Here is a 22,376-nt window from a genome sequence, read left to right as displayed (position 1 = left end):
ATGATGAAGACACGTTGGGAATGGAGGAGAAACAGAGTACGTTGCATCCTGTGCACCGAGGGGACGGGTGTCCAGCAGGGGTCGCTGTGGAGCCCAGCGATGTGGGGAGCTTGGTGACGGCAAGGGGTCTTTTGATGTGGCAACATGGAGGGCGCTGAATCGCAGGTCCCTGGAGCATGGAGGCTAGGCAGGTTGTGGGGGACGGCAGCGCAAGCATTGGAGACCCCTTCCCGGGGCTGCTGGTGCAGGGAAGGGGAGGGAAGAGGCTGCAGGAGCTGGGATGGGGAATAGAGTGTGTGCTGGTGGAAGTGAGGACAGAGGTGGCAGAAGAGCGGCTGGGGTGTGTGGGAAAATGTCACTGCCCAGAGGATGGATTTCACGTCCTCAGAAATGGGAGGAAGGAGAGGCGTGGGGTGGAAAGGGATCGGGAGATCTGGAGGGGAGATGGTGTTTCAGATGGCTCCTTCTCTTCAGCCAAGGAGGCGGCCGATGGAGGGGAGTGGTTATTTGGGGGCTTGAGGAGCTTGCAGGTCTCAGAGGCTCCAGGGTGGATGATGGCAGGGCGATTGGGGACTGATTAACGGTTAACAGGAGGTGACTGGAAGGGTCTCCTGCTCCCAGGATGGCTGTGACCACCGCAGTTACAAGGCAGTGGACCAGGGTGGCAGGGACAAGGGGCAGGCTGGGGACTCCTCGGGGCCACCCAGGCTAGCTGGCCTGTGCATTTAGCTGCCCTAAACGGGCAGAGGGGACGGCCTGCCTCCTGACTGTCCGCCCAGGGGGAGGAGCAGGAGGGGGTGGGGAAGCCCAGGCCCCTGGAGCTCCTGTCATCAGGTGGTCAGTGCATTTGGGCAGCACAGGACCTGTGAGTTGGGGAACGGAGGGGTGCAGATGGTCCTGGCTTCCCAGGGGCAGGTTCTTAGGGCCCCTTCTACTTCAACAGCCACTGGTGTCCGCTTAAGGAACCAAGACCAATATGGGACAGAAGGAAAACTAGCTCTTCCACGGAGCTCTGGCCTTGAACTGCCCCGCAGGGCAGGCTCCTGGCCGGTACACGGAGCGTGGGGCCAACCCCAGGACCTGACATCCCAGCTCCCCTCAGGACTCACCACTGGAACGTTCTGGAGTCCAAAGCCCTGGTTAATCCACGGAGGCCCAGGCAGTTCTACCTGCTCCCCAGGGCACTGCCAGCTTCAGACATTAAATGTCTTCCAGGGCCTTTGAGATCCTCAAGATGAAAGGCTCTGGAGAAGTGTAAAATATGATACTAATTATTTCCACTTCTTGCGAGGGAGTCCAAACCACGCAGTTCCCACAGAGGCTGTTAGGGCTGTTGCTTTCTTAAATATTCATTTTATAATGCAAATCCCAAATCTCAGACTTGAAGCATCAACAGCAAGGACAACAAGGGAAGAAACATAAGAGATGCAGGGTAGCAGTCACAGCTGGGGCTTGGAGCTGGAGCACCCATGTGCGGGGTGAACGGTTCTGAGCATCCTCCCACCGTCTCCGTTTGCTGCCCGCCAGCCATTAATTTAGAGCAAACGTCCTGGTCTGAATTGCCACTGATTAATTATGTCCGGTCTCGTGTGCTTGGGAGCAGATCTCGGTTACTTTTCTTAACTCCCTTCACCTTCAAGATAATGGTTTTTTACTTATCTTTCAAATATGTTTTAAAACAGTGTTATTTATCAGGCAAGGGAATACATCCAACAAATCAAGCCGCCTAATGCTTGTCTATATGTGACCTCTGATTCCAGCCCCTAAGTGATTGGCATGGAGCCCAGATTTCCCCAGGGAGATTATGCCCAGTATTTGGATACTGCATTTGGCTTTGGGTTAAAAAAAAAAAAAAGTCTTCACTATTAATCTTCATAGGGGGCAAAAAGGATTTTGTGAAATTCTAAAATCATTGCCTCTGTGCGGAGGATGGGTAGGTGGGGGTGGGGGTGGACATTGGAGCCTCTCCCTGCAGACTGGAGAAGCTCGGTGTTGGAGCTCAGTGCCGGCTAGTGTGACCATCAGGATAGGAAGATGTCAAGAAATGGCTGCAGAGGCCCCTCGAGTGCACGACGCAGAAAGGAAACAGAGGGGTCACGGAGAAATGAAGCGAGGTGCTTAACACCCTTTCAGGTCTCACACTCTGGGGCTCTGTGAGGCACCCAGAAAGGCAATCATATGTATTTTAAAAAGGATGACATTTATCTTGACCGGACCCTTTCAAGCTTTCACTGTGGCTTCCCTGGTGGCAGAAGGGGACAGTACGGTCCCTTATGTGACATTCTAAGAGAGCAGGAAGGGGGCTAAGCCAGCGGGTAAAATCCCAGGGTCCCTTCCTCCTTGGTAGACTCTAGTTGCTTTAAAGAACACCCACCAAACCACCACGTTTTGGACACTCTTCTGCCTTATTGTGGGGTGGAGTGCTGCCCCCGAGCGGGTGATTTCAATTTTTCCAAAATGCCAGGGGAACACCCCAGCTATTTAGGGTCATCTGCCTGCTCTGTCCAGGTTCTTGGTGGTTCTTGCAAAGGCCAGAGTATAGACTGTCCATGGTTACTTCTCTAGCCTTCTCTTCATACCTGTGGAAACCTGTCTGGGACAGGGGGGTCCACCGTGGATCATCCCTCGGACAGTTAAACTCTAAGTTTGTGGAACAAGGCCCACGCCTCTGAAGTGGCCTCTGCTTCTTGGGGTCCTTGTACACCTTTGCCAGGCTGAACCCCTCAACCTCCTCTCCTCTGTCAACAGCACCATTTTAGACTTGGGTCAAGTTGTCCCCTCTGGGTCTTGGCTCACCCAGAATCCGGGTTACTCAGAGGCTCAGGGTCGCTGCCAAGAGGTGGCTCTCCATTCATCCATGAGCCCAAAGATCTGTCCAACCCAGGAGGCAGTTTGTCATCCAAAGTCATGGGACTGGCTTCTTTTCATGTCGAGTCCTTCTGCCCCTAAAGATGGACTGAGTCTCAATCCAGTTTGGGTGGGTTCTCCACACCTTCTTCCTGTGGCTTATCTGCCTAATGCTAGATGAACACCACACAGTTATAAATACTCAGGTCAATATATATATGCAGGTATAGATATATATATTCTGGTCACTGTTTTACACTTTAACAAAGAAAACCACTAGCCTGCTTGTTCTACAGTTTGCGCCACCCCGACTCCCATCTGCCTGTGGTGTAGCTGGCAGGAAATGTGAGCCACTGAGTCCCACAGGGAGCCCACCTTACGTGGCCCCATCGCACTGGCCAACAGTCAGTTTCAAAGCCCCCTGCTCATGCAGGCTCTTGAGGGCCTTGAACTCCAAGGGCATGGTGTGGGGGCTGGCCTGGGAGGTGTAGCCATACTTGAGGCTGTCGTAATAGTGGTACTTGACAGGGTTCTGGTTCTGATCTAGTGGAAAGGGCCAGAAGCCATAGAGGTAGATCTGGTTGCAGAAACGTGTGGCCAGGGTGTACATCAAGAGACCAGTGGTGGGTCTTTTGATGTGGACCTTGTTCGTCAGCCAGTATCTGGGGAAAAAAAAAAAAAGAAGTGAGAAAATATGAGTTTGTGAATCATCCTTTCCAGGAAAAGGACAATTTTAACCTGTCCAGCAGCCTGCCTCCTGCCACTCCAGGAGCTGTGGAGACCAGTCCAGCCGTTGATTCCTGGTTCCCTTCTCAGGGGACTGACTACCAACCTTTATTAAGCAACAGAACTATTCCTTACATCATGAACTTTCACATATATGATTTTTATGGAAACATGATGAGCTTGGTAGTAGGTACAGATGCAGAAATGAGGCTCAGAGACAAAAGTGGCTTGCCTGAGGTCACCTAGGTGGAAAGGGCAGGACATTGACCTGGGCTCAAGCCTGTTGAGATCTAAAGTGGGGGCGGGCAAACTTTTTCTATAACGAGCCATCTGGTAGATATTTTTGGCTTTGCAGCCATGCTCCTGGCCTCTGCTGTGGGAGCATGAGAGAGAGAGACACAGATGACACACGTGGGTGTGGCAGCTTGCTGCATGGGCCACCGCATGCAAACCCCCCGTAAAAGGGTGGCTCTTGCATGGTGCCCCCATCTTCCCCTTGTGGAGGGTCCCATGGTCACGCTTCCCTTTGCATATCACCATTCCTGACTCCAGCAGAGACTGACTTCCTTGTCCCTTGAGCATCATCCGATTTCCTTCCCATCGCTGCCCGCAGAACCCCCACCCCTCTGATGCGGGTTGCCCACCTCTGACATTGGGTGGCTTCCCTGAGAGCTGAGGGGACACCAGACGGTGCTCTGCCCGGTGAAGCCGGGTTCTGCCATGATCTCTTCTCAAGGCCTGTTGTGGTATTTGGTATATCCCTTTCTGAAATGGGAGTTCCCGCTTCCTGCCTAGGAATCTGGCAGGGGTAATGAGAGGAGCTATGGAGAATTGGGAAGAGCATGGCATTGGGCTAACGGATCCCAGTGCTGGGTGAGGCACTGAGCTACCTCTGCACATAGAGGGTCTCAGTTTACCTTAACCAAGACAGCAGTGAGGAAGAACCCATCTCCATTCCACAGACTAGGAAACAGAGGTCTGGGGAGCTACCAACTTTTTAGACCTCAGTTTCAAGTGAAAGTTCTGTCAACAGCTACCTGCGTGCTTTTGGGCAGGTCACTTCTCCCTGCTGGACCTAATTTTTCAGATCTATACGATGATGGGCCACAGACCAGAGTATCTCCAAGTTTCAACACAATCTAGACGTTTCTCCAGAAGTGGGAAAATGTCCATTCTCTTTGTCACCATTTTGGCTTTCCACAGTGGTTCTTCTGCTTGGATTTAGAACTCACTGGGATGTGTGGTTTAACCTCTTTATTTCTCATAAAAAGCTGAATCCCTTGAAAGGCAATGCATACGTCTTGGTGGAAAGATGGAATTCCTTACCACCAACTCCTCACTACTGTGTGTCCACACCAGACACCGGCTGAGCTTTTCTGTCCTCAAACTCTGTGCACCTCATCACACCTGCTCCACCTGCCATTGTGAGAAACATCCACTCCACAACCCCAGCGCGGCTCCTGATGACACCTCAGCACAGTGACAGGTGTGACTTTATAGTCAAATGAACCAATTACATTCACGCCAGAAGCAAAAGTATGCCAGGCAAAGCATTTACATATTGTTGAAAGTTGAAACTGTTCCATATTCTTCGCAGTGCTTTTAGGGAAAAGTTGGGTGGGTAGGGGGAAGATTTTCTAGAAGATCAAGCATGCCCTTCCTTTTGCAAGTGGTTCTTTCTGCAGACCCAAAAAGGAAACCCCAAGACATTCCAGAAAGTTAACTTTAAATCCCCCCCCCTTTTTTTTGTGGAGGAGGTGTTAGCCTTTGAAACAGACAAGGTTACAGATTCCTAGTAACCCATATAATTTTAGTAAATCACGTAATATTTGATATAATGAAACATATTTCAAGGACCCTCACACCATCCTATTAACATGATTCTCGGGGGGCACTGTGCCGACCTCCAGGAGAGCCTCTAGACAACCAGTCTTTTGTCATAAGCCTGTCAGCTGAAGACCACTTTGCTTGCATCTCCTCCTGTTTCATCCTGTCTGGGCCAAGAAACTTCCCTGTGGCTGAATTTTTCAACCCAGAATCAGATGGAGAGGACAAAGGCAGGGAGCTAGACAATGGCTCCATTAACCACAAACACAATTGGGCAGTAACAGGGAAAAGCCTGGGGGTTGTGTGGTGCTGAGGTTGAGGCTCAAGAGACAAGGTGCCCTTCTTAGATCATGTGCACACTTGTAGGTTCAATGGGGTTTGAGCTGAGCTTGGGAAGGTGCTGAGGGGCAAAGGCAGGGAGGTGGAAGGAGGGAAGAATCCCAGGAGTGTAGCAGCTGATGTTTGGATCGCCCCACACATCCTTGCAAAGTGCTCATCCACCTTGGCTTAACCACCTCCGATAATGGGGAGCTCACCCCCTCCTAAGCTAGTCCATTGTATTTTTGGTTCTGACTCAGTGCTTCTCGACCTAGGCTGTACACTGAATCACCTGGAGCTTTAAGAGGACCGATCCTGAGTGCAACCTCCATGTGCAGGCTGGACACTGGGATTTTTAAAACCTCCCCCAGTCGTTCAAATGTGTAGCCAAGGCTAAGAAGCCCTGCTCTCACTGGTGGGTGGTTCTGCTAAGAATGAGGTATATTTAGAGAAAATAAGGGAAAAGAGCAAGCCTCAGGAATAGTTGTCAAGTTTTAAAGATTATTGTTCCCCGGGGAACTTGTCTAGCCCAGTGGCCTGGCAGGGGATGTAACTGAGCGAGCTGGGAGCTGGGATGTGTGTAGGGAAAACCAATGCCTGGCCTCAGGGTTGCCAAGGCAACAGGGAGTGGTGGGGACTGTGGCATCTAAAGAGGTAGCCAGTTTTATTGTTGTCCAGTATAGTAGTGCCAAAGTGTGTATCAGAGATCTGGATTTTTATGCAATTTCTCCAAATTTTTGAATGTTGACAACTAATTAAAAAAAAAATTTACATCATCTGAGGCCCTGTTGGGTGAGTCAACAGACCATATCTGTGGGTGATCCATGGGCCCCCTAGGTTGAACTTGTCCTCTTGTTGCAGGTTCCAGAGGAACACGTGGGAGTCCAGGGAGACAGGCCCCAGTAGAGGCACTCCTCCTGCAACTGGGTAGAGAGGGCTTAGATAAAACGCAGCCTAGCCTCCCCACTCCTGGTTCTTGGGCCTTTTCCACCAAATAGCGATTCTGGGAGGGTCGCGCCCGTCATGAGCCGGCTTTAGCGGCCGTTGACCCTCCCCAAGGAAGTGCAAGCCACTGCAGTGTCCCTGCCCGAGAGCATAGCGCTATTTGCTCCCCGAGCAAATTCAAGTCCTAACACCGGTCACAAATGCCATATTAGGGATTTGTGGTTTGTTTATTTTTTGATTGTAAGGCCTTAGCGTGAGAAGGCTTTCGGAAATGAATTTCGTTTCAGGACATCAGTGCTGTGCTCAGACACGAGGAGGGAAGAATTTGATCTGTAGGAGGTCTGAGGTTACCTGGACGCGGGCTGTGCCCTGCCTGCAGATGTGACTTTCCTCCTCATGTCCCCGTGGTGAACTGTCTTCCCCTTCCCCCCCAAAACTAAGCACATGCATTACATCTTCCTGGAAATGTTCCTTTTGTTCCACCCCTTTGAGGTAATCACTTCCACCCATTATCATGAAATTTGCTTCTACTTCTGTTGTGCTTATCAATCAATCCTGCCTGATAATTCACGATTGTACGGGTTGGCCTCCCACACAGAACAGAGCGGGCATCTCCCCGGGAGCAGGGGCCGTGCCTCACACTCCTGGAGGGGGTTCAGAGGCACCTGGCTCTGTGCACGGGGCAGCCAGGGCACTGTGGCAGGGACAGAAGCACTCAACAAACACTGTACGTGCCCGCCTACATCTCCCGGCATCCCTTGCAATGGGGCTGGGGTCACGTGACCAGTTCTGGCCAATAGGCTGTGACAGGAAGTATGTCCCTTGGGGGCCAACCTTCTCTTCTGCCTCGGGGAATCTCAAAGCCTCTGGTAAAGATGGTGTCAGCCTAAGAAGGAAGAATCCTAGATCCCTGGATCACCGGCTGGAATAGAGTGGGTGGCGACCTGCATCACACTTTGCATGAAGAAGAAATCAGCTTCTGTTGTGCTAAAACCACGAGGGGCTGGGGGGTCGTGACTGTTGCACAGCCTAGAACCATTATTATCCTGGCTTCCATGGTGCTCAGCAAAGGTCTGGCTCAAATGGAATTGGAAAATAGGAAGAAGTCGAAAAGGAGGAAGAGGGAAACCAGCAGGGCAGGCAGCTTTGTACCTGTGGCCGTCGGGGACAGGGAGAGAGGTGCCCACCCTCTCGGATCCGCTGCCCGCTTTCCCCCAAGAATCAATCACTGGGAGAGGTGTTAACAGCAAAGGAGGCTCCAGAATGAAGGGGGAGCTCAGTGGCACGGAGGGACCCACTTATTTCCCATTCTGCCTCTACGGGTGAACAAGAACACTCCTGAGCCATGTCTGACAGGGACGCGGGGGCGCCGTTTAATGAGCAGCTTGTAATAGGAGCTGACTGAGTTATGCGGGAACAAATCACCCTTGATTTCCTTTCTACCCCCCCTCAGTCGCTCTGGCCAATTTAGAGACTGTGTGTGTGGCTGACTTGTAGACGATTTCCTTCCTCAGGATAACAGCTGGGTGTTAAAACACAAACTAATTAATTTTGCCTTCCCAAATGAGGTTAGCTGGGTGCATCCGGGAACGTTGTATTGACAATGCACCTTTAATATCCCAGTCTTGAGATTTTAATTAGAAGGCAAAGTAATCTCAAAGAAGGCAGTAATTATTTTTCAAATTGGTTACCCCAATTGCCAAGATGATTAAGCGCCGTATTTTATGAGCATGGACAGCTATAGATGAAGATTGCCAAAATCATCTCCAAAGCACATTTGTCCTTCTTTTGGATTCCTGCGCTCAGTATGTGGCAAGCACCGTGGCTGCCACGGTTGGAAAAAGGGACCAAAAGGGCTTTCTCTAAGATGCTGAGAGCCCTTTGTGGCACATAGCGCATATTGTCCCTTAAGGAGCAGGAATGCCTTACAGGTGGTTGCCGTGGGACACTTGGGGATGTTTTGTGCGAGATGAGCAGCAAAATGGGACGGAACCCTCAGACCCCTGGTCTCCAATTATCCACATCAGCAGCCTGGGCCCTGGTCTGGGGGCCCATAGCCCATTGCCGTCTTTTCCTTGGGAACACTGCCTAGGGCTCTGGTATCCTGGGGAACATCTCAGGACGAGGCTGCCCAGCTTTGAGAGCATGGAGAGCTGGGGGTTTTGTCTCAAAATCTGGGGCTGGAGTGCAGAGCTGACCAAGTCTTGTGGATGCTTGAGGCCGATTCCTGGTCCTCAGGCCTCAATGCTTACCCAAGCCAGTGTCAAGTAAGCAAGGTTAACTTCAAGGACGACCACGCCACCAAAAACTCCCCAGAGACTCTCGGAGTCCCCAGGACAACATCCAGCGGCTTCAGCCGGGCTTGTGAAGTCCTTGTGACCTGGGCCTGAGGTCCCTCCCACCACCTGGCCTGCACAGCCACACGGCTGTAAGGACCTTCTTCATTCCTACCAGGACACCACCAACTCCCCGTTCTCCTGGCTGGCAACTCCTACTTATGGTCTCAGCTTCGATGTCACTTCCCAGACCTTCCCGGATGGGTTTGTGCCCTGTATGTACATTGCTCTTTTCTGATTATAGCATTTATCATGCTATGCTATCATTATTCATTTACTTGACTTTCTCCTCCCCTACAAGTTATAATTCTGTGAGCCAGTGGACTGACTTCCTGCTCCTATATAACCCCAGATCCTAGCATAGCTCATGAGCAAAGTAGGTGCGCCACAAATCTCTATTTAATGAAGCCAGGAGTGAAAACGAGCAAGCAGAGGCTAGTGTCTCCCTGGGGTGGGCACTGGCAGAAGCCAAGGAGGTTGGCCTTCCCACAGACCCACAGGTCTGCACATGCGAAAGGCAGGCTGGTGGTGTCCTAAGACCATTTGTTGCCAAAAGAAAGGAGGAAAAATCATGACGCTGATTATTTCAGAGCTTCCTCCTGCTACGTGGGGGGTCCCTAGAGGAGTCGAGAGACTGTGGCTCACCCACAGGGATCACCTCTGGCCCAGCAGGGATCCAGAAAGACCACGTCTTGGGGGCTGAAAACTCCTGGCTGGATTCTGGAATCTAAACTGATGCCACTCCAAATGGGAAAAAAAATTATAATTAACCTCATTCATAATTAAAGGAATCCAATTTCACACAACAATCAGATGGCATTTTCCACTGGATTGGCAAAGAGAACAAGTGTCGGTAATCTACCACGCTGGTGAGGTTATGGAAAAGCAGGCATTTTCAATCATCGTAGGTGGGAGTGTAAATCGGTATCTGGCTCCAGGGAGGGCAATTTGGTAACCACTATAAAAACTAACAACGCGAACAACGCTTACATGCGTCTCTTTTTCGTGACGGCACACCTAAAGAGCGAGCCTCTGGATGTACATACGTGTGCAGATGTCGGTATAAGATGATCACCGTAGCACCGATTATACTAGCCAAAGATTGGAAAAACCCGCGATGCCCACCAATGGCTTCTGCTCCCATAAATTATGGTCCAGACACTGTGAAGGAGAGCAAGGTGGTGTGTACTGATGTGGAATAGTTTCCAGAATTTAGCAATGTACAATGCTTAAAACATGCTCTCTTATGTGTAAAAGTGGATATTCTGGAAGAATACACATAGAAAACCAGTGTAACAGGCCGCCTCTGTGGAGGAGGGCTCACTTGCTTTTCACTTTAAATCCTTTTATACTGTTTGGATTTTTCTTTTTACTATGTGCATCGCTGTTTGAAAAAAATAGAGACAATCTATGAAAAATGACAAAATGCCATCTGTGCCTGCATACCACAGACCTCTCTCTTTTTCTCTATGTATCACTGCCGTGGAATATACTTTCACACTTTGTGTCCCCTGGAGGAGACTGGAACCCAGCTCCTGGACTGGCCCTGGGGACATGCTCTTGGGACTGCAATGGGCATGCCTGGGAGGGCACACCTCCAACCTGCGCTGGTCTCGCCTCATTCTCTGCACCATGCTTACTCCCTTGCCTGTCCAGCGTGCAGGTTTCTGCTCCCTGCTGCCAGGCAGCAATGCTCACTTTGCTGACCCACTGCTCCAGCCCTGGCAGGGATGCCTGCTGGGTCCCTGCCATCCTAGGGCCGACGTTCAGCACTTTTGGTGCCTAACTAAGCACCAATTCACAGGCTTCCTCTGCATCAGGCCTGTGGTCTGGGTGGCTAAATGGGGCCAGGCAATGGGCTGCTTTCCTGCCCGAGGGCCACCCTCTCTGTGGGTCACAGCCTTCCTCATTGTTGTAATTGAATCTGAGCCATTCACTACCATCTGCGGACCAGAGTTTTCCCCTTCCTGCAGCCATATTCAACTGCCTGGGTGTCCTTCCCCTGGGCTGTTCACCTCCCTTGCCAACAGCCAGCTAGGGCACTGTGCCACTCTTGCGGGCTGGCAGAGCCTGAAGCCCCCTGGAAGAGCTGCTCGGTCTGGGGCAGGGCCAGTAAGAGTTAAAGAGCAGACCTTCTCTGCACCACACTGCCCCCTCCCTGAGACGCCCAGGCCCAATAACTGCCTCAGGTGGGCAGGAATCTCCAGAGTACCCAGTGGCTAGAGACTCTCCTGGCACAGGTATGATGAATCAAAGAATCTCTGAGTGGAAAGGGTGTTATGGATTGAATTATATCCCCTCAGAATTCATCTGTGGAGGTCAACCTCCAGTACCTCATAATGGGACTTTATTTAGAGATAAGGGTCTTTACAGAGGTGAGCAAGTTAAAATGAGGTTGTTAGGGTAGCCCTTATTCCAATCCAACTGATGTCCTTATAAGCAGGGGGTATTTGGAGATATACAGGCACACAGAGATAATGATGGAGAATGGTCCTCCACAAGAGAAAGTCCTGGAACAGGTTCTTCCCTCAGAGCTCTCAGAAGGACTTCCAGCCTCCAGATCTACAAGACAATAACTTTCTGTTGTCAGTTTAGGCCACCTGGCCTGTGGCCCTTTGTTACAGCAGTGCTGGCAGACTCATCCACTAACTCTGTAGGATGCGGATTTTCCAAGTCATGGCCCAGCAAGGGGCATTCACTGCTGCCGGAACAAGAGGCAACCAAGCTCATTTCAGATGACCTCTATTTGTTGGAATGCTCTTCCCAGGGCCCAGATGAAACCTGACTCCCTGTAGATGACTTCTCAACCCTAGTTCTACACCTGGAGCCTTGCAGTCTAAATCTGTGAGCCCCTCAAGGTCAGAAGCCTTGTTTCATTGATTTTTGTGTTCCCCCAGCACAGGCCTGGAGCCTTCTAGGTCATAGCAAGTAAATATTTGCTAATTGAAGAAAGATTGCTCTCATGCTCCTTGGATACTTCTCTCCCCAAACCTTTTGACTTTCAAATTTCTCTGCCACTGTGGTCCCTCTCCAGCCTGGGACCCAAAACCTCTCCAAGTGGGATTCGACCAAGGTCATCGCTGACCTCCTTGACTCTCAAAACATTATACATCCGTCCCTGTGATCTAAGATTATCTTACTCTTTGAGCAGCCACGTGCCTGCTGCTGGTTGGTACTGCCCATTGCACCTGTACAATTGTTTAGAACCTAAGTACAGAATCTTGCATTTGTCCGTATTAAATCTCTCCCTCTTAGATCGGCTCATTGTTTCAGCCCATCAAAAGAAGTTCGGATTCAACTCTGAGGTCCCAATTATTAGGCATCCCCCCAAAGTCATGTCTTCTGTGAACTGGCTAAGGAGACAATTGATGCCTTCATGTAAGTCACTGGTAAAAATGGGGACAGTTGGCAGTACAGGAGGCTGGTGGCATGTGCTTAGAGATCCCCACAAGGTCAGCCTTTAATTAATTAGTCTTTTGGGTATCTGTGGTCAACAGACTGTGGTCAGTCTGTCAAGGGCATGAGAAGGGGGATGGCGGTAAACACAACGGAAACCCATACACGTGGGTTCTAGTCTCCCTCCTCCTCATCTGAGTGACCTGGAGCAATTCAGTTAACATCCATGAGCCTGTGTCCTGTGAGTAAAATGGGGATGAAAATAGTATCTATCTTACAAGGTTTCTCTAAGAAGACACTTAACATTTGCTTCCTTTTACTCCCTGAAATGTCACAGTTCTCCATGCTGCTCAAGAAATATTTTGTCAAAGCATCTGACTGAACCCAAGATATGAAATGACTGCCCTGACCCTGGGCCTACCTGTGTACTGCCCCCCTCAGAAGAGCAGACTGGGGCAGTGTGTCATGCTGTTATCCCATGAGGACATCTGGTCTTGATATTTGCTTCTTCATCGTCAGGTGTTCCCGAGCCATTGCACTGATAACCATTTTGAAACCCTGGCTTGGGGTTGACAACAAGCTCACTGGAGTCCGTTGCTTCCCCGTGTTTAGAAGATTGGGGTAGGGATGGCCTATTCCTTTTCCAATTTTGTATGATTTGGGGAAGATCAGGGCCAGCTGCTCAGTGGTCTTTGTGCATGATATCTCCTGGGATGTTAATAGGTCTTGGTTTTGTTGAGAGTAGAGGTTCTCAAACTTATACTGCGCCTCAGAATCACCTGTAGGGTTTGTTAATATGCAGATTTCTGGGCCTCAGACCTACAGTTTTTGATTCAGTAAGCCTGGGCTGGGCCTGAGAATTTGCATTTCTAACAAGTACCCAGGTGATGCTGATGCCGCTCGTCCAGGGACCATTGTTGAGAACCGCTGGTTTAGGGCAGTGAAGTGGGATTGTAAGTAATGATACCAAAGGCTCCATCCATTATGCTATCCAGGTAAAAGACAGCTCTCCTTTGCTGAGGAGATAGGTGTAGAAGAGGAACCAAGAGTCCAGTTCCCGTCTGTCTTTCATAGCCTCTACACCGCCTGCCCTTAACTTTTTGCTTCTTTTTACTTGAAACATAAAATACACTTTCTGTTTTTCTTTCCTTTTTTTTTAAGTGGGGGGAGGCGTGGATGGAGAGGGAGAGAGAGAGAATCTTAAACAGTCTCCACGCCCAGCGCAGAACCTGACACGGGGCTCCATCTCACCACTCTGAGATCATGACCTGAGCTGAAATCAAGAGTCAGAGGCTCAACTGACTGAGACACCCAGGAGCCCCCTTTCTGTTTTTCTTAGTATTTTCATAAGCTTGAACTCTGGCTTTGGCCTTCCCCACATTATTCTTCTAGGGTCCCTGTCATTATTTCCTGGTTATTGTTCACAGGGGCAAATGGGTGATGATCAGGAGCAAGGGAGGAGTCCTGATCTGACTCTTACCAGCCATGCAACCTTGTACAAGTTACCACCTGAGGCTCAATTTGTTGTCTTTAAAATAGGATGTTGGTTCTAGTTCCCTCATTACATGACATAATTCTTAGCATGGTGTCTAGCACAGCAGTGTTAAGGATGGTTATTTGTGTCCCTCATCTATTCTCCTCCACGTCCTTCTTCAATCTGAGGTCACTGGGGACCCCCTGACCAGTCACCAGATGCTCTCCCAGTATCAGGCACTAAGCAGGGGACAAGGGTGCGGCATGAAGTGCCATTATCCTGACCTCAAGGCACTTACAACTTAAACGGTTAATAATAAGAAGTAGACTAATAACCACAAAAGTGCAGGAGGAGATTGTTTAACCAGGAGAACTGAAACTGCGGTCATGTGGTCTCTTCACATGAAGCCTGGCTCTACCATGTGCCAGATTGTAGTGCTAGATGGACTTAATATGACCAGCACTGGGCTCTAAAGTGATTTATATAAACGATTTCATTTGGTCTTCGTGACAAGCCTATTTGCTGTTACTAGAGCATCTCACAGATTTTTCCCCATGAATGGATGGACTGGGGACACTAAACCAGCCCTAGGAGCACAATGACTTGTATATGGACATGTCTGGGTATTTCAAGCCACCCAGCTGCATTCAGAGGGTGTGGATGCACAGCTGCTATCTGAGGACAGCTGTTTTCCTTCGGAAAGATGGCTTGGATGTGAAGGAGCAGTCAAGCGAATGAGGGAGGCAAAGGCCAAGATGAGATCAAGGGGTGAACAACACTGAGAGCCTCGACAGGCGGTTCCACAAGACCGTGTCAAGTCTCAGATGCCCGCTGGTGTTTGGTGGGACCCTGAGGTGTTCTGACCTTTCAGCTTGTTCTGCCTGGTGGGAACGCTGCCCCAGACTCAGAAGAGCTGCCATGTACCCAGGGCGTCTTGATACACCGCTACCCTCTGTGGTCTCCTAACACCGCTTCTCTGGTGTGACAGCACCTGGCCCACTGAGCTGACGGGGGCCCCAAATCCAGAACTGGCTGGGTGTGAATTTGCTGCCTCTGGTGCCCTGGCCAGAGTGAGGTGCTCTGCTTCAGTTCCTGGTTGTTCTCCTCACTGGCCCGGTGGCCTCCTACAAATCACCCAACTCATCTGGGCATCAACTTCCTCCTTTGCAGAACGAACACACTAAGATGCCTCAAAAGTGATTCCCACTTGACATTCCCACCAGCAGGCACAAAGATTCCGATTTCCTCACGTCCCCACCGACACATGTTATTTCCCACTTTTTTGATAGCCGCCATCCCAGGGGGTGGAAAGTGGTAACTCACTGTGGTTTTGATTTACGATTTCCCAATGCTGAGTGATGTCGAGCATTTTTCATGTGCTTATTGGCCATCTGTGTATCTTCTCTGTAAAAAAGTCCATCCAAGTCCTTTGCCCATTTAAAAATTGGGTTGTTTGATTTATTTGTGGTGTTGTTGAGTCGTAGGAGTTCCACATGTACTCTGGATATTTATCCATTATCAGATACATGATTTGCAACTATTTCCCCCTATTCTGTGGGTGGGTTTTTTTCCCTTCTCAGAGTATGTTGGCTTTTTAGTCCATGAAAAGTTTTAGTTTTGATGAAGTCCCTTTTATCTCTCTTGTCTTTCATTCTTAAGTTTTGATACTTAAGAAACCATTGCTAAACCCAAGGTTACAAAAATTTTCCACGATATTTTCCTCTAACAGCCAATTTCTTCTAATCGAATTGTACACGTGTAAGTGGTGAAAGTGGGCTATTACCAAATAACAAGTGTTGGCAAAGGTGTGGTGAAATGGAATAACACGTGTCAGGGAAAATGTGGAGAAACTGAAACCCTCATGCACCTGCTGGTGGATCATAAAATGGTGCAGCCACCATGGAAAGCAGGATGGAGGTTCTTTAGAAAATTAAAAATAGGACTACCATACGATCCAGCCATTGAAAACAGAGTCTCAAAGAGATATCTGCACACCCAATTTGACAACAGCACTATTCACAATAGTCAAGATGTGAAAGCAACCCGAATCGTCCACCGATGGATGAAGGGACAAACAAAATCTGTTATATATGTACAACAGAATATTATTCAGTCTTTGAAAGGAAGGCCATCTGGCACAGGCTACAGCATGGATGAACCTTGAGGACATCATGTTAAGTGGAATCAGTCAGTCACAGAAAGGCAAATGCAGTATGAATCTCCTTGTATAAGGAATCTAAAGTAGCCACATTCATGGAAACTGAGGTAGAAAGTTTACCATATCAGGGTCTGGAGGGAGGGAGGGAGGGTTGGGGAAAAGGGGACTTGTTGTTTAATGGGTATAGTTTCAGATCTGCAAGATAAAAAGGTTCTGGAGATTTGTTTCACAACACTGTGAATATCCTTGACGCTACTGAAGTGCACAGTTAACAATGGTCAAAATGGTAAATTTTATCTTGTGTATATTTTACCACAGTAAAAATGTTTATCCCCTCCACCTCATAAATAGAGGGTTTATGGAATGATAGATTTTTAAATATGGAAACAAGATTATTCTCTAAGCTACAGACCACATTGGAACTCTGAGGTGAAGAACTCCTGACAGGTGAATTTGACTTTGTCCACCGTTCTATGAATCCTTTATCAAGCTGAGCCTAAATATACGCTCCTCCCGGTGGTTTCACCCTCTGGTCCTACTTCTGCCTCTTAAGTCTATAGGACAAGTCTAATCCCTTGCTGGGGGGTTGGTGGCAGTAGCCATGACTGACTTGTGTGTCCCTTTTGGCCAGCACAGGACACACATTCGGATGTAGGCAGGGTTCCTCAGTGAGAGACAGAGAAAACAGGGCTCAGGGAGACAAGGGACCTGTTCCACCACCTGAGTAATGGAGGTGGGATTTGAACCCAGGTGTCCCTAACTCCAAAGCCCATGATTGTCATGCTAGACCAGACCGCCTCTGGGCCGGGTTCTTCCTCAGCCATCTTTTCTACGAACCCTTGGTCTTTTCTCCCGTGGCTTTGTTCTGCGTGCCTCCCCCATCCCCCCAGCCCGTTCCTTCTCTTGTGGCAAACACCGGGGAAGTTCCCACCAAGTCTGGGCAAGCCCTCACTCTCACTACAGACGCTGCCCACCTTTCCTGTAATGCCCAACTGGACCCGCACCCTGCAGAGGGAGAGGGCCATTGGTGGAAATCCATTCCAAGGCCCCCGAAACCCTCTTCCCCACCACCTCCTCTCCTGCTAAAAGCAGAAACCAGCCCCATTCTCTCCCGCAGTATTTCCTCCTGGGAGTTCCTGCAAGGGAAGTTGTTGCCATCCCAGGATTAACAGCCTGTTTGTTTAAAGGGCTTATTACTGGTGCTTAATGCTATTTTGACAGATGAAAGTGAGTCAATTATAGCTGGAAATAGCTCTGTCTGCATACAGTTCTTCTGGGTAGTAGCCCATTCCCTGTCCGAGGGACTATTTCTCTTTACCATGGGCTAGTCCTCCTACTCTCATCCCCTCTGACCCCCAAACCATGCAAAGACTTTCCTCCTTCCAGGCAGAGACAACAATTAAGGCATGGAGCCTAGATTCTGTGAGATGGGGGTTGCTGACAGACAGGCAGGGATGAAGCGGATGCTCAAGGCAGGCTCACAGGTCAACCTCCAGGATAAGGGATGTGGCCCCAGTGAGCCCTGTGTCCATCAGGTGTCACTCTGCTCCATCAGCCACAAGTGTGGCCACCTCTTACTGAATGTCTTGCTCGGCTTTTCTTGGGGGTAATAGGTTTCTGTGCTGGCAACCTACCCTAATGAGACCAGGGCTGGTCATAGGCTCGGGGAACTTGGGGGTCACCTTTGTGAGGACAGCCAGACCCCTTTGTGGGTTGGTCAGAGAGCTTCCCAGGGTCACATTGAGTTATGCCTGGGCCCCAGTAAAGAGCCTTTCAATGTCAATGGGGGTCTGTGTAGTGCACTAGCTGGTGCCACTAAGCAGGACGGTGAACTGCCATGTGGTCGGATGAGCAAGGTCAGGAGTGTGGAGAGGTGTATTTGTAACAGGCGTCTCGAACTTAATATGCCCAAACTAAATAGCCCCAAACATGCACACCCATATGCTCAAGCTCTAATCCTAACAGCTATCCTGGATGTTTCTCTTTCTCACCCTTCTTGAGGTCCTTGAATAGAACCCATCAGCAAATCCTGAGGCCTCTACTCCAAAGTTTCCAGCTGATCTGAGCCACCTGTTGCCTATCTGCTACCACTACCCCAGTCTAAGCCACAGTCAGTCCTCACGCAGACTATTGCAAGAGCTTCCAGCACATTTTCCTCCTTCCATCCTTCCCCTTATGATTCATTCACTCTGAGCCACAACGGGAAGACTGTTCTCAACACAGCTCTCTGGGCGGGCATTGGGCAAAACTGGCATGCCAGAGGAAACCCACTTGCCCGCCCCTCTCCTTTCTCCAGGAAGGGAAGTGCAGAAAGGCCCCGGGGGCTTGCTGAGTGGTACGCTGGGCTGCAGGTGCATCCGGGAGAGGAATATTGCCCACCAAGCCCCTCCCAGACTCCGTGATGGCCCCCTGGCCCGTGGAGAGGCCGCTCACCCACGGACGGCGTGCAGCAGGCGCAGAGAGGGGTATGCAGTACGCACGTTGACGCGATGCTTCAGGATGAGCTCGTTGACCCACTCAACGCGCTCCTTGCCACCCCTGGCCATGAAGGCGGGAATCCACAGGATGCTGCCATTGAGACTGTGCAGCCGCTGGAGCAGCTTCTCCCGCCAGGTGGCGTTGACCAAGTCCTCAAAGGCCCGTTGGATGACCGAGGGGTTCATGGTCACCAGGTCGGTCTTGAGCCCCACATCCCGCGCGTATTCCTGCACGGGGGCCAGGTTGCACCTGCCAGAGAGAAAGGCATCACAGTTCTTTTGGGGAAGGTGAGATGCTGCTGCCTATAGTTCATTTTATCCAACCTTTACCTCCTGTCCTTTCCTCCTCATCTTCCAGCACTGCCCCCCTGCCCCCGCCCCAGTCATCCCTGCTGCTTCTTCCCTGACACACACATTTACTAGGCTCTTACCACACACATAGAACTTCGCTAGTCCCTGGGGCTACACAGTGCATGCCTTCTGGAGTTCCAGATCTAGTCAAGGAGGAAGGAGGCAAGTAAGCCAGCCCTCAGCCCACAAAGCGACCATGCTACAGGCGGGTGTGACCTGGCCACGTCAGGTAACAGTGAGGGCTCTGAAGGCACACTCCCAGGTTCAGAATCCACCTCTGCTGCTTTCTACCTGTGTGATTCTGGGCAACCTTCTCAACCTCTCTGTGCTTCCTAAGAGCTTTCCTACAGCTAAGGAATATGCACAATGGTTTCTTGAGCTGCGATGGAGAGCACAAGAGCACCCCCTCCCAGGGATTAAAGGAGTCACTACGTACCCAGTACTCAGAACACTGCTGGACCACACGAAGATCTCAGTGTGAACTAGTGTCATGTTACTACAGGAAGGAGGAGCACTAGGTGGTATTCTCAGAGGCGGTGACCACTGAGGGAAATCTAGAAGGACGGATGAGCATTAGTCCCTTTGTGGATGAGGCAATTAGAAAAGTATTTCTCCAGCTTGCAGAGCAGAAGAATCACCTCAGGCGGTAGTTAAAAATACAGATTCGCCAGGTCTCTCACCTGGGGACCCAGATTCAACAGGTGAGCTGAGGAACTGACACTTACTTTTACAAGCCAGTCAGGTAGTTCTTATGACCAGGCAGTTTAGGAAACATTGTGCTATAGCATTGTAGGCACAAGAAATGTATCTGAGGGCATAGAGATGGGAAACAGTGTGGGTATCTGGGGGTGGGGCAAGTGATTTGCTCTGCCTGGGGCATAGTGTGTGGAGGAGACAAAGCTGGAGAGGCAAGCACAGACTGTATGTCACAGATGTGGTTCCAAGGGCAAAAGGGAGCCACAGAAAATTCTTGAACAGGAGAGTAACATGACAAATTTGCATTTTAGGCAACAGATAGACAACAATATGATGAAGTTGTAGTACGTATTGTGTTGGATGGAATTGGGTCTGGGCGGACAAACTATAAAAAGGCCATTGCAATTTCGTGCTAAACTCGACAGGAACCCTGTCTGGGTGGGCAACCTCTGATATCTCACCAGAGGCCTGCTTTGTGGGGAACTTTCCCACTTTCATGGGTCCAGCTTGGGTGTGCACACTGGGGCTTCTTGCCCATGCTGCAAGCCGATGGGCCTGGGGTGGCCACAGGGGAGACCTGGCTGTTTCCTGCATGGAGGATTTGATGGTGGAAGAGCCTTTTGACTAATAGAATTAAGTCTGAGAAACTAGAATAAGTGTTTATAGAATAGAGGATAGAGACATGAAGACCAGGGCCACAGGTCATTGCCAAATGATGAGATCCAGAGAGACACCACTCACCCTCCTTGCAAGCCAGGACTTTCTTCCTTCAACATTTGGGGAGAAAAAGTAGGATGATCAGAAAGAAAACTAACATCCTTGCGCTCCTGGTGTGTGCCAGCCCCTGGTCCTTTAACATAGGTCAGCTCATTTTATTCAGACTTGGTATTAATCACCCTCACTTTACAGATGAGGAAACCAAGGCCAGAATGTGCAACGTAACTTGCTCAGAGGCCCAGAGATAGTAAGAGAACCTCCAGGATTCAGTCTCCGATGTGTCTGACTCAAAAGCCTGTTTGTGCTCAGACTAGACCCCCTAAAATATCCACCGTCCCCATCCCCACCCTGACCTTGCTATCTCTGACTGTGGCTACACACTGCAAGGGGGAGGAAATGCTTTGGGACACCTTCAGGGGCCCCTGCCTCAGATGTCAGAGAAACGGAGTATCATTATCATGGCCACCAGTTTGGGACAATTACCCCTATTGTCCTGAAGCCTGGCTAAGCCAGGCTTCCAAGACCTTCCTGAGAGCCTGGGGCCTCCCCCAGGGCCAACCTCCAGGTCCTGAGAGCAGGCGGGAGTGGATTCAATGTGGTTCAGACCTACTGAGTCTATCATGGACCAGTGGGGGCTGCAGGAGAGGCAGAGAAGGAAGTGATGTGGAGCCTGCCCCCAGTAGGCTTCCAGGTTCGTCAGGGGAGAAGAAACGGGCAAGTGCATGCCCAGCTACAATACTGGTCAGTTGGGGTGTCGTCCAAGTGCCCTACTGCAGACTCTGGAGGAGCCCTGGGGCGGTGAGCAACCTGAGGCAGGCTCCCCACCTCATTCAACATGGGACCCATCTCATGGCAGGTGTTCCAGGCAGGGGAGGGCTGTGAGGGCCAGGCTAGTCCCATGACCATGTCTCAGGGTCACTTCCTGAGTGAGGATGATGGGGGCAGCTCTGTCCTGCTGTGCCCCTCCCTCACAGGGCAATTTTCCTTATGTGGGTGGTCAGAGGGGGGGAATCAGGTTGGGAGTAAGCTTGATCTAACAGCAGGCCAGGCCTCCCAGAGCAAATTCTGCGGGGGGGGGGGGGCGGTCTGTATGTGGGCTGCGCTGCTTTGATAGGCATGACTCTGGGCTGGAAAGGAGTCTGTCCCTTCCAGAGACAGGCATGGCCATAGGCATGGGGGAGGGGCAACCTGCCGGGGAGAGAGGCGGCTCATGTTTGGCTCTGAGCCAGACTGTCTGGACCCACAGCCTGAGCCTGGCCACCCGAGCGTGCTGTGGACCTGTGGCTCTCTGCATCTCAGAAGCCAGCCCAAAATGGAACATTCCTGATAGGGCTGTTGCAAGAATTACGTAAGTCAATAAACACGAAGTGCATCGAATTATACCTAGTACATGCTAAGTGCCTAATGAGCATGATGAGGGTGGTGATTGGTCTGTGACGGGGCATTGGTTCATTAGGTTCTCCCTATTGAAGGTGAGTGTGCACGTGTGTGTGTGTGTTTGTGTGAGTGAGTGTGTGAGGGTGAGCACACAATAAAGTTTTGATCTGCAAACATCTGGGAATTTATTCTGTACATAGATGACCCCGAGTCAGACAGTCTCTTCAACCTGCCATTGCAGTCTCACGGGGACACTGCAGGACCAGCCCTCCCATCCGGCCCCAGGTCCCAGCAGCACTATATGTTGGCAGCGGGCTCAGTCAAGCCCCAGCCATGAATCTAGTTTCTCACTTCCGTGGCTTTCCTCATGCTGCTTCCTCCTGCTCACCTTTTTCATTTGCCAAAGTCGGCCAGCTCGAATGCCACTTCTTCCAGAAGGCTGCCCTGAACTCCCCCAGGAAGGCTGAGCGTTTTGCAAGCTCATTGCATTTTGCATGCAGGGCATCTTCCCACTGTTCAGGGTAGAGTGTTCTGAGAGGGGGCAAGGTCTCGCTGTCTCCCACGCAGAGGAGGGGCCCAATTAACACGGAGCAAGGCAAAGTGATAAAGACTTCAATTGACAGAGACCAAGACACCCTCCTGGTATCTGTTATCCCATAGAGCCCAGAGCCCGAGCTCAGAGCCCCTCATCTGTGCCAGGCACAGGCTTGGACTGGCATCCAGAGATGGAC

The 22,376-nt window shown here is 50.5% G+C and overlaps 1 protein-coding gene across 3 annotated transcripts in view; it reads right to left on the bottom strand.

The window, feature by feature from the left end:
- Positions 1-3,223: 3,223 nt before the first annotated feature.
- The window catches only part of ST8SIA2 (ST8 alpha-N-acetyl-neuraminide alpha-2,8-sialyltransferase 2), a 61,721-nt gene continuing 42,568 nt past the window's right edge, over positions 3,224-22,376 (bottom strand). For all 3 annotated transcript variants that reach the window (XM_028122196.2, XM_028122198.1, XM_028122197.1), the window contains 2 exons: positions 18,461-18,754; positions 3,224-3,509 (listed from right to left, as the gene is read on the bottom strand). In XM_028122196.2, the coding sequence (XP_027977997.1) occupies positions 3,224-3,509; positions 18,461-18,754 (580 nt within the window). The remainder of the gene's footprint in view (positions 3,510-18,460; positions 18,755-22,376) is intronic.

This window comes from Eumetopias jubatus, unplaced genomic scaffold (genome assembly GCF_037043125.1).
Source record: "Eumetopias jubatus isolate StellerSeaLion01/CBP00866 unplaced genomic scaffold, mEumJub1_p1.0 scaffold_7, whole genome shotgun sequence".
Taxonomy (NCBI): Eukaryota; Metazoa; Chordata; class Mammalia; order Carnivora; family Otariidae; genus Eumetopias; species Eumetopias jubatus.
The sequence above is the reverse complement of the archived record's forward strand: the minus strand, read 5'-3'. Positions and strand labels throughout refer to the sequence as shown.